We start from the raw sequence: 12394 nt of genomic DNA, 5'->3' as shown, positions 1-12394 counted from the left end.
TGTACATATAGTACAGGGGCTATGCTTGTACTCAACTAGCTAAGTCCTCAACCCTCGTACCTAGTCTGTGCTTATTAATCATTTCTTGCTTTAATTCCAGGCGAATCATCCTCTTTTTCTTCTTGGCACTGTCCATTGCACTTGCTTTCTTAGGACCCTTGGTCAGAAGAAAGAAATCTGGTGAACTAACTGCACAAAATGCAAGGAAATCACGAGAATTCCTTGCACCACGAGGGTAACTCCATAAGCACATGTGCACTGGTGACCATTGTTTTGACTGACACTGCTGTCTGGTGGTGGTGTTGTCAAACTAAATTATACGCAGTACGTACATACATGTACTATTATAATTATTATTTTATGTAGTAGGTTGGTAGACAGCAACCGCCCAAGGAGGTGCTACCATCCTGCCAAGTGAGTGTAAAACGGAAGCCTGTAATTGTTTTACACCATGGTAGGATTGGTGTCTTTTTTTTTTCTGTCCCATACACATGCAAGATTTCAGGTACGTCTTGCTACTTTTACTTACACTTAGGTCATACTACACATACATGTACAAGCATATATATACACACCCCTCTGAGTTTTCTTCTAAGAGTGGGCAAAATCGCCCATGCATAAACATCATCGAGACTGCTAAATTCACGAAAGCATAATTCCGTAAGTTTTCCATCAAATTTCATACTTTTGGTGTCATTATGATTGGGAAAAGATTCTCTATCATTTCATAATTTTTTTTTTTTTTTCCAAAAAATTTTCAACCCTGAGAACAAGTTTAGGAGAGGGCCTCTCGACCCTGAAATGGTTAATGCCACTAGGACCAGCTTGAGTCACTGGACCCCTGTCTCACAAAATAACTGTCCACAGTCCTGTGTTTCTGGTGCCTCTTTAACATTTGCCTAAAATGGGACATGGTTCTGTCTCTGAACTTGTTGCAAAGATGGCTTGTTTCAGCTTGCTCAGGGTGATACTTCTCCACAAACATTTCGACATCCTTCCACTTGGCACAAATCCCCTTGACCCTTTCAGGGTTTCGGCCGTACTAGTACAGCTTACGCACCAGGGTTTCTGACGTACTAGTATGCCTAAATTCTAGCGCCCTCAAATCTAGTGAGAAAGCTGGTAGGCCTACATATGAAAGAATGGGTCTATATGGTCAGTGTGCGTGGTATAAAAAAAAATCCTGCAGCACACAGTGCATAATGAGAAAAAAAAAACTGACTGTGTTTTTGGATTAAAACAGCGACTTTGCACTGTATTTTCGTATGGTATTTATTGTTGTATTCTAGTTTTCCTGGTTTCATTTTATAGAATGGAAGACATTTTACAGAAATTGAGATGATTTGGCTGGTTTTACAAAGAAAACTACCTTGAAATTGCGCTCAAAGTAGCAGAAATGTTCGATTTTTACCAAAGTTCAAAACTAAAATCACGCTATGCGTCCAATACATGTCAACTGGTGCATCTAATATTCTTTCACAAGTGCGCTGATATTATTTATACCTTTTCTACACCAATGCAGTAGTTTGCATAAGAGTAAATCTTCTATTTTCTTGTGAGAATAAAAATTCAAAGTGGAAAGCAAAAGAATGTAAGAGGGGCCTGGGGATGTGACTAATGAACAGAGGAAATGTTATTTTAGTGCCAGGAATGTCTTTCTCGCTTATTCTGGACCCTATTCGGAAATTGGCATCTTTTCAAATTTGTGTGAAATTGGCAAAATTGCTAAATTCTGACCACTGTATTGGATAGTTGAAATCAGAAAATGGGTGGTTTCTTGAACTCATTTGATAGAAAAAATGGAGTTCTAGTGAAATAGTTATGATTTTTGTCGACAAGTACACTGGAATTGGCCGAAAATAGGGCTCAAAGTGGGCAAAATCACCAATGCGTAAACATCGTTGAGACCGCTAACTTGGCGAGAGCGTAATTCCGTAAGTTTTCCATCAAATTTCATACTTTTGGTGTCATTATGATCGGGAAAAGATTCTCTATCTTTCCATAAGAATTTTTTTTTTTTTTTTTTTTTTTTGAAATTTGGCCAACCCTGAGGCCTGTCGACCTTGAAAGGGTTAATCTTTGAAGGCGGCACCTCATCTACTCCCTCTTCCTCCTCCTCTGAAGCAAGGTCCTCAGCTGTGGTCTGGTACTGCTCCAGATGGAGCTCTTACAGCTCTTCAATGGTTAGCTCTTCCCTATGGTCCTCCAGCAACTCTTCCACATCCTCACCACTCGCCTCCAGCCCCAGGGTGTTCCCCAATGCCACAGTAGAGTCCACAACAGGCAGAGGGTCAGCTAGGTCAGGGACAGGGTCAGGGTCAGCCTCAAACCCTTCAAAATCCCTCTTTTGGACACAATCTGGCCACAATTATCTCCAAGCAGAGTTCAAAGTCCTGGAAGTCACTCCCTCCCAAGCCTTACCTATAAGGCTTATGGAGCTGTAGATATTGAAGTGATTCCTCCAGAACTCTCTTAGGGTCAACTTAGTGTCTGTGGTCACTTCAAACCACTTTTCAAACACTGCTTTTGTGTAGAATTTTTTGAAGTTAGAAATGACCTGCTGGTCCATAGGCTGGAGGAGAGTGGTGGTGTTAGGAGGCAAGAACTTCACTTTTATAAAACTGAAGTCCCTAGACGAGGTCTAATACGTTTGGAGGATGAGCAGGAGCATTGTCCATTAACAGGAGGCACTTGAGTGGCAATTTCTTTTCCAGGAGGTATTTTTTCACACTGGGGCCAAACACTTCATAGACCCACTCTTTAAAAATTTGTCTTGTGACCCATGCCTTATGATTAGCTTTCCACAAGACACATAACTTGTTCTTCAAGACACTGTTTTTCTTAAAAACTCTGGAATTTTCTGAATGATACACAAGTAAAGGCTTCACTTTAAAATTACCACTAGCGTAAGCACAGAACAAAAGAGTAAGCCTGTCTTTCATAGGCTTGTATCCTGGCAGTGCCTTTTCCTCCTGTGTGATGTAGGTCCTCTTCGGCATTTTCTTCCAAAACAGGCCTGTTTCGTCACAATTGAACGCTTGTTGGGGTTTGAATTTTTCAGTGTCTATGTACCCCTTAAACTCCTGTACAAACTTCTCAGCCGTCTGTTTGTCTGAACTGGCTGCCTCACCATGTCTTACAACATTGTGTATGCCACTACTCTTCTTAAATCTGTCAAACCAGCCTCTGCTGGCCTTAAATTCACTATCAGCACTGGTTCCAGGAGTTTTCTGTACAAGATCGGCATGCAACTTCCTTGCCTATTCACAAATAATCGTCTTTGGAACACTATCACCTGCCATCTCTTTATCCTTGATCCACACCAGCAACAACTTCTCAACCTCTTCAACTATTTGTGGTCTTTTTTTGGTTAGTATATTAACACTTTTCTACAGGTAGTAGGTTGGTAGACAGCAACCGCCCAGGGAGGTACTACCGTTCTGCCGAGCGTAAAACGAAAGCCTGTAATTGTTTTACATGATGGTAGGATTGCTGGTGTCTTTTTTTCTGTCTCATAAACATGCAAGATTTCAGATACGTCTTGCTACTTCTACTTACACTTAGGTCACACCACACACATGTACAAGCATTTATATACATGCCCCTCTGGGTTTTCTTCTATTTTCTTTGTAGTTCTTGTTCTTGCCTATTTCCTCTTATTTCCATGGGGAAGTGAAAGAGAATTCTTCCTCCGTAAGCCATGCGTGTCGTAAGAGGTGACTAAAATGCCGAGAGCAAGGGGCTAGTAACCTCTTCTTCTGTATATATTACTAAACTTAAAAGGAGAAACTTTTGTTTTTCCTTTTGGGCCACCCCGCCACGGTGGGATATGGCCGGTGTGTTGAAAGAAAGAAAGAAAGATTAACACTTTTCGCAACATCAGCTTCCTTGATTTGTTCTTTCTTTGCCAGGATAGAACTGATAGTCGACTTGTTTTTCCCATACATCCTGGCAACCTCAGCAAGTCTCACACCACTCTCATACTTCTGTATTATTTCCTTCTTCACATCTATGGTGTTTCTCACTTTCTTTACCACAGGGATACCACTAGGAAGTTTCTTTGGGCCCATGGTAGCTTATTTCGCAGTCCCACAAGCACTAAACACAAAGAAATAATCATAAAATGTTTGAATGAGAGTGCAGGTTAGTGTTCACTCAAGCATCAACAAAGCCAGACTGGCTCACGGTGTCTGCGCGGAGACGTGGACAGAGCAGGCTGACGGACAGGTCCGGTACCCAGCGGTCCAAAAATATGGGTGCGTTCGATAATAGGGACAAAGTTGGTTCGAAAAAAGGGTTCTATTTTTGAAACGCTCAATAAGTGATACATTCGAAATTTGAGGTTCCACTGTACCTGCACGCCAGCACAGGAGCAAGATGTGGAGTTTAAAGCAGTTAAGTTCATATTTTATTCATTCTAGAGCGTACATCAGGTTTTCATGTTATTTATATTGTTTATTATGTCACATTAGATGAATTGTGATAGATAAATAAGCCGCAGAGCGATATTAGCGTTACATTGAAGATGTGACGCCTTTGCTTCATGTGTAATACCTGTTGTTTCATGAGTGGCTCTCTGAGACAGAGACAAGCAGACAGAAAGACAGACACAGGTAAACAGAAAGACAGACACACACACAGGAAGACAAAGACAGATAAGCAGACAGATCTAGACAGATAGACAGACAGATATACAGGCAGACAGATACAGACAGGTTTATGTGCAACAGTGAAAACAAATAGGGAGAGTTAGAGAGTAAGAGCCTTTCTTGCCACAATCTCCAGTGCAAGATTCAGACTTCCTCTTAGGGGCCATGGTGAAATTTACTGTCCAGTTAGCACAGTTAATACAGTATAATGCTGCTGATAGGGCAGGGTAACTCAAACTGATGCTGCCTGCATGGCGTGTTGCCGCCGTGAGTATGGTCAAATATTGTACAGCAGTATGCATCAGCCGGCCCAGCCCAGCTGCACGGTCGTAAGTCGAGTGGACGTATGTCGAACAGGTCATAAGTCAGATGGTAGGTGTAGATAAAATATTGTTAAGTCATGAGACAGGAAAAGTAATTCATGAGCTGACATAAGAAATCAGTAAGATCCTAAAATGCTTAGAGAACTTCAACAACCAAGTGAACCAAGTGATAGACAAATTGGAAAATACCTTTATGGGACAGACAATATGATATTAATACAAAAGGTCAAGCATTAGGGAGAAATTCTAGAGAGCCAATGGCAAAGAAAATTGAAAGCTGCAAGGACATATCACTAAACAAGGCCTCAAAATAATTATACAGAAAGAAAAATGCTAAATGATTAAAGCAATAATTAAAAAATGAAGCATTTTTTCTTGAGTAGTAGGATCAAACCCACCCATCACATGGTTTATCAGGGTAACGAACAGGACAAATAAAACAAATTAAAAATACTTTCAATTGAAAAAAAAAAAAATTTACAAATATTTTAAACAAATATAGGTGGTAGTAACCTCTAAAAGACATACTACTTAGGGACATTATAACAGAATCCTGAAAATGAGTAATAAATCAACTTGAAAAATGTATTTGAAGTAAGTAGCATTCAAGGAAAATTACTCAGTGTAGAGAATACGTTACGAAAAGAAAAAGAATTAGCATTACAGAAATAGTTACATTCAGGGGAAGTGCCAAACCTGTAGGGGTCATACAGCACCTGGGGAATGGGAGGCAATCTGATTTGATCCAAGGAAGTGGAGGCACAGAACTAGTTAAACTACAAGCTACAGAAATCAAACTCTAAACACGTAGATAAAAGAACATTTGACAATATAAATGAGGGACTACAAAAATATAACACTTTCTACTATGATTACTAAAACAAATGGTGAATAAGCTTACCCTTTACTATTTTGCTGCAAGGCAAAATTATTTACTTCCCCAGGATTTGGCAAGTATTTAAGAACTCCATCCAGGAGTGGCTGAACTCCTTTATTTTTCAGTGCTGTTCCAACAAAAACTGGTGTAAAGGTTCGCTGCAGACATGTCCGCCGAATACCAGCATGAAGCTCTTCCTCTGTTGGCGTCTTCTCCTCTACATTATACAAATAATAATCAAGCATATTATTTAACCATTAAACGGTCCAAACGTATATATACATTCACTCACGCAGTGCCCCGAATATTTCGAAAAAAAAAAAAAAATTATATAGAAAAAAAGAGCACATTTTTTTTAAGTATTTTAGAATAAAATTTTTTTTTTAGGGTCAGTACTTACCGAGATATGAGGCTGAGAAGTTGGCAATGGATGCTCATGTGACAGCAACATGGAGTCCTGCCGCTTGCAGAAGTGTTGCCGATATACCTTTTTTCTATTTTTCATATTATTTTATGTAATTTTTATGTTCTGATAATTACAATTTGTAGTAGTTCTTGTCATTTTATAACCAATCTTTGTTCTGACACTAGTATTAGGTACTGAAATTGTCACAAACACACTGACAGGTGGACAGTTACACCTGCCTTAGCCATTTACTATTGTCTTGGAATATATACAAAGTATTTGTATGTCCCAGCAATGTTTTGGATATGTGGAAGGATATAATAACAATGAGGAGGAGGAGGAGGGAGGAGGGAGGAGGGAGGAAGAGGAGGGGGAGAAGAAGAAGGGGGAAAAGAAGAAGGGGGAGAAGAAGAAGGGGGAGAAGAAGAAGGGGGAGAAGAAGAAGGGGGAGAAGAAGAAGGGGGAGAAGAAGAAGGGGGAGAAGAAGAAGGGGGAGAAGAAGAAGGGGGAGAAGAAGAAGGGGGAGAAGAAGGGGGAGAAGAAGAAGGGGGAGAAGAAGAAGGGGGAGAAGAAGAAGGGGGAGAAGAAGAAGAAGGGGGAGAAGAAGAAGGGGGAGAAGAAGGGGGAGAAGAAGAAGGGGGAGAAGAAGAAGGGGGAGAAGAAAGAGGAGGAGAAGAAAGAGGAGGAGAAGAAAGAGGAGGAGAAGAAAGAGGAGGAGAAGAAAGAGGAGGAGAAGAAAGAGGAGGAGAAGAAAGAGGAGGAGAAGAAAGAGGAGGAGAAGAAAGAGGAGGAGAAGAAAGAGGAGGAGAAGAAAGAGGAGGAGAAGAAAGAGGAGGAGAAGAAAGAGGAGGAGAAGAAAGAGGAGGAGAAGAAAGAGGAGGAGAAGAAAGAGGAGGAGAAGAAAGAGGAGGAGAAGAAAGAGGAGGAGAAGAAAGAGGAGGAGAAGAAAGAGGAGGAGAAGAAAGAGGAGAATAATCATACGTAATAATAATAATAGGTAATAATAAGTTGCCTTGAAGCATGAAAAACAAAGTCCACCACTGACAGTGACATGATGAGATAACTGATAAGAGCTGACGTTTGATGAGCATACACAAGGGTGGGGGAGGGTGCAGTGTTACAAAAAATGCGATTTCTAATAAGCATAGAGATCTCCAGTGAATACTAGAAAGGACTGCCCTTCTAGCATCCAGCCTGTTACTGGGTTTTTGTAACAAGTAGTCAGTATCCTGGTCCAATTATCCATTAGAATTCAATAAGAATTATTAGTGCTTCAGGATTACAACTAGTAGGCTACTAACTAGAGAAATTAAAATTTATTAAGTTTATTAATAAAGATGTCTAGGAGTATACATTGTATTATCAAATTAAATTAAATTAAGCAAAGTAATCTAAATAATAATAATCACTTCTCTCGTGTACAGCATTATTGTGCTGATAGCACATATCACATTTATGTCTTAAGTACCGTCTAGCACATTAACATTTAATAATACATATATATACAAATAAGTTTGTGAGTATGTGTGTAAGTGCTCTAAGTAGTTCGCTATGTCTCAAAACTCAACTAGACTTAACTAGTGACTAAGTCCTCGCATTAACTAACTTCTTGACCACCTGGCAATCAGAACAGCTTGCTTGAACAATAAAACGACTGCTAAGCCCAATAGCAATATAACAAGCAATAGCGACACAATCAGGAACAAGGAGATAATATAATGACACTAAGTAGGGACCATCTGCAGGTCCTCCACAAAAGTCACAAAACTCCCATACTACTGAATCTAAGTTCAGCCTAAGAAAATCCCCGACTGTGACAGTACACAGATACCAGTACAAATTAGGTCAGAAGCTACAGCTCAGGACCTGGGTTGCTCAGAGTGCATGCGACACACAACCTCAGTACAACGTCGAAAATCACTAAGTCTAGACAATGTTCTGTGAACAGAGTTCTACAGAACCAACAACAAGAAAACAACAGAGACGATCTTCCAACAAGGGCCAACAAGGGAGAGTTAGGCACGTCTTGTCAGGAATACGTCTAACCACCAAGAGAGTCCAGCCCAGACTCGCTACTCCAGGCGAGGTGTGAACACCCCCCTTCGATCACGTGATTGCTCCGTGGACAGCTGCTGCCTAGCAACACCGAAAAGCCGGCAGGGAAATGAGCAACGAGGGATAATTACAGTAGTTAGACAATAAAGCCTTGAACTATGAGCACCGAATAATATATACATGTTACATCCTACCTAATAAAAGTAACTAAGTCAAATAATAATATAAAGCAATATATTTACGATTTAGCTATTATCGCAAATATAAGCAATATAAAATTATAGGAAAAGGTAATACTATACATTAAATACTTCCAGCAGGCGTGCATGAGCGTGTTCGATAGGAGTGAAAGGAGACGAATGGTATTTGGGACCTGACGATCTGTTGGAGTGTGAGCAGGGTAATATTTAGTGAAGGGATTCAGGGATATGTTGTGTATCTTTATATGCGTATGCTTCTAAACTGTTGTGTTCTGAGCACCTCTGCAAAAACAGTGATAATGTGTGAGTGTGGTGAAAGTGTTGAATGATGATGAAAGTATTTTCTTTTTGGGGATTTTCTTTCTTTTTTGGGTCACCCTGCCTCGGTGGGAGACGGCCTACTTGTTTAAAAAAAAAAAAAAAAAAAAAAAAAACTTTGTGACCCATTCAGGGGTTGCAACATGCAGCTGATAAGAAAAGATTAGAGGTGATATTTGATGAGCATCGCCCTCACTTTGTTTTCACCGGTACACAAACTTGTCCGTCTGTCTATTTGTCTGTCTGTCAAGCTCCCTATCTATCTGTCTATCCGTCTAGCTCTCTGTCTCAGAGAGCAACAAGACTGCATTGTCATCATGTTTATTCACATCTTCAAGCAGAGTATAGCACTTTGTCTGGATTTTTTGGTTATCCTAGGTAATTTACACTATGTATACTTGTATTTGTGTGTACCTGTGAGACAGATAGACAGACAGATAGAAAGAGAGAGATTGAAAGAGATACAGACACAGATAGACAAAAATAGAGACAGACAGACACAGAGAGACAGAGGTAGACAGAAAGAGAGAGAGACCTTAAACTTGGGGTTAACATCACTTTCCTCTTAAAAGAGAGTGTTAATATGACATTACATCAGTGAATCCTTGGTGCTTACCGCACTGTTTGCTCTAGCTGGCGCTAATTTAACTGGCGCTCCCACAAGGTACTAAGTGGTCCCAGATTTTTTTAATACCGCACACACTGAGTGTTAGGGCCCATTCTATGCTGACAAGGCATCTCAGGCCAATCGTGCCAAATCTTAAGTGAATGTATAGGAGCCTTTAAACCAAGTGAGAGAGTAATTGTGGTAGGGGACCTGAATGCTAAAGTAGGAGAAACTTTTAGAGAGGGTGTGGTAGGTAAGTTTGGGGTGCCAGGTGTAAATGATAATGGGAGCCCTTTGATTGAACTTTGTATAGAAAGGGGTTTAGTTATAGGTAATACATATTTTAAGAAAAAGAGCATAAATAAGTATACAAGATATGATGTAGGGCAAAATGACAGTAGTTTGTTGGATTATGTATTGGTAGATAAAAGACTGTTGAGTAGATTTCAGGATGTACATGTTTATAGAGGGGCCACAGATATATCAGATCACTTTTTAGTTGTAGCTACACTGAGAGTAAAAGGTAGATGGGATACAAGGAGAATAGAAGCATCAGGGAAGAGAGAGGTGAAGGTTTATAAACTAAAAGAGGAGGCAGTTAGGGTAAGATATAAACAGCTATTGGAGGATAGATGGGCTAATGAGAGCATAGGCAATGGGGTCAAAGAGGTATGGGGTAGGTTTAAAAATGTAGTGTTAGAGTGTTCAGCAGAAGTTTGCGGTTACAGGAAGGTGGGTGCAGGAGGGAAGAGGAGCGATTGGTGGAATGATGATGTAAAGAGAGTAGTAAGGGAGAAAAAGTTAGCATATGAGAAGTTTTTACAAAGTAGAAGTGATGCAAGGACGGAAGAGTACATGGAGAAAAAGAGAGGTTAAGAGAGTGGTGAAGCAATGTAAAAAGAGAGGAAATGAGAGAGTGGGTGAGATGTTATCAACAAATTTTGTTGAAAATAAGAAAAACTTTTGGAGTGAGATTAACAAGTTAAGGAAGCCTAGAGAACAAATGGATTTGTCAGTTAAAAATAGGAGAGGAGAGTTATTAAATGGAGAGTTAGAGGTATTGGGAAGATGGAGGGAATATTTTGAGGAATTGTTAAATGTTGATGAAGATAGGGAAGCTGTGATTTCGTGTATAGGGTAAGGAGGAATAACATCTTGTAGGAGTGAGGAAGAACCAGTTGTGAGTGTGGGGGAAGTTCGTGAGGCAGTAGGTAAAATGAAAGGGGGTAAGGCAGCTGGGATTGATGGGATAAAGATAGAAATGTTAAAAGCTGGTGGGGATATAGTTTTGGAGTGGTTGGTGCAATTATTTAATAAATGTATGGAAGAGGGTAAGGTACCTAGGGATTGGTAGACAGCATGCATAGTTCCTTTGTATAAAGGCAAAGGGGACAAAAGAGTGCAAAAATTATAGGGGGTTAAGTTTGTTGAGTGTACCTGGTAAAGTGTATGGTAGAGTTATTATTGAAAGAATTAGGAGTAAGACAGAGAATAGGATAGCAGATGAACAAGGAGGCTTTAGGATAGGTAGGGGGTGTGTGGACCAGGTGTTTACAGTGAACAGTATTTAGATAAGGCTAAAGAGGTCTTTGTGGTATTTATGGATTTGGAAAAGGCGTATGACAGGGTGGATAGGGGGGCAATGTGAAAGCAATGAAAGCAGTGAAGAGTTTTTACGAGGATAGTGAGGCTCAAGTTAGAGTATGTAGGAAAGAGGGAAATTATTTCCCAGTAAAAGTAGGCCTTAGACAAGGATGTGTGATGTCACCGTGGTTGTTTAATATATTTATAGATGGGGTTGTAAGAGAAGTAAATGCGAGGGTCTTGGCAAGAGGCGTGGAGTTAAAAGATAAAGAATCACACAAAGTGGGAGTTGTCACAGTTGCTCTTTGCTGATGACACTGTGCTCTTGGGAGATTCTGAAGAGAAGTTGCAGAGATTGGTGGATGAATTTGGTAGGGTGTGCAAAAGAAGAAAATTGAAAGTGAATACAGGAAAGAGTAAGGCTATGAGGATAACAAAAAGATTAGGTGATGAAAGATTGGATATCAGATTGGAGGGAGAGAGTATGGAGGAGGTGAATGTATTCAGAAAAGGGTGAGTGGTGCACTTAGGAGTCTGTGGAGACAAAGAACTTTGTCCTTGGAGGCAAAGAGGGGAATGTATGAGAGTCTAGTTTTACCAACGCTCTTATATGGGTGTGAAGCATGGGTAATGAATGTTGCAGCGAGGAGAAGGCTGGAGGCAGTGGAGATGTCATGTCTGAGGGCAATGTGTGGTGTGAATATAATGCAGAGAATTCGTAGTTTGGAAGTTAGGAGGAGGTGCGGGATTACCAAAACTGTTGTCCAGAGGGCTGAGGAAGGGTTGTTGAGGTGGTTCGGACATGTAGAGAGAATGGAGCGAAATAGAATGACTTCAAAAGTGTATCAGTCTGTAGTGGAAGGAAGGCGGGGTAGGGGTCGGCCTAGGAAAGGTTGGAGGGAGGGGGTAAAGGAGGTTTTGTGTGCGAGGGGCTTGGACTTCCAGCAGGCATGCGTGAGCCTATTTGATAGGAGTGAATGGAGACAAATAGTTTTTAATACTTGACGTGCTGTTGGAGTGTGAGCAAAGTAACATTTATGAAGGGGTTCAGGGAAACCGGCAGGCTGGACTCGAGTCCTGGAGATGGGAAGTACAGTGCCTGCACTCGAAAGGAGGGGTGTTAATGTTGCAGTTTAAAAACTGTAGTGTAAAGCACCCTTCTGGGAAGACAGTGATGGAGTGAATGATGGTGAAAGTTTTTCTTTTTCGGGCCACCCTGCCTTGGTGGGAATCAGCCAGTGTGATGATAAAAATAATATAAAAAAATACGTTTGGGATGCTACGCGTAAGGATGTATATACAAGTTTGGACCGTTTAAGGGTTAATATGTATATGAAAAACACTGTTAGGTAGATATTTCCTAATAAATCACATT

At 40.5% G+C, this 12394-nt stretch overlaps 1 protein-coding gene across 1 annotated transcript in view; it reads right to left on the bottom strand.

The window, feature by feature from the left end:
- mEFG1 (mitochondrial translation elongation factor G 1) overlaps positions 1-12394 on the bottom strand; it is a 123515-nt gene that overhangs the window by 85191 nt on the left and 25930 nt on the right. Inside the window, exon 7 of the mRNA XM_070098816.1 lies at positions 5874-6066. Coding sequence (XP_069954917.1) covers positions 5874-6066 — 193 coding nt within the window. The remainder of the gene's footprint in view (positions 1-5873; positions 6067-12394) is intronic.

Source organism: Cherax quadricarinatus, chromosome 1, assembly GCF_038502225.1.
Source record: "Cherax quadricarinatus isolate ZL_2023a chromosome 1, ASM3850222v1, whole genome shotgun sequence".
In the NCBI taxonomy this organism is placed as follows: Eukaryota; Metazoa; Arthropoda; class Malacostraca; order Decapoda; family Parastacidae; genus Cherax; species Cherax quadricarinatus.
The sequence above is the reverse complement of the archived record's forward strand: the minus strand, read 5'-3'. Positions and strand labels throughout refer to the sequence as shown.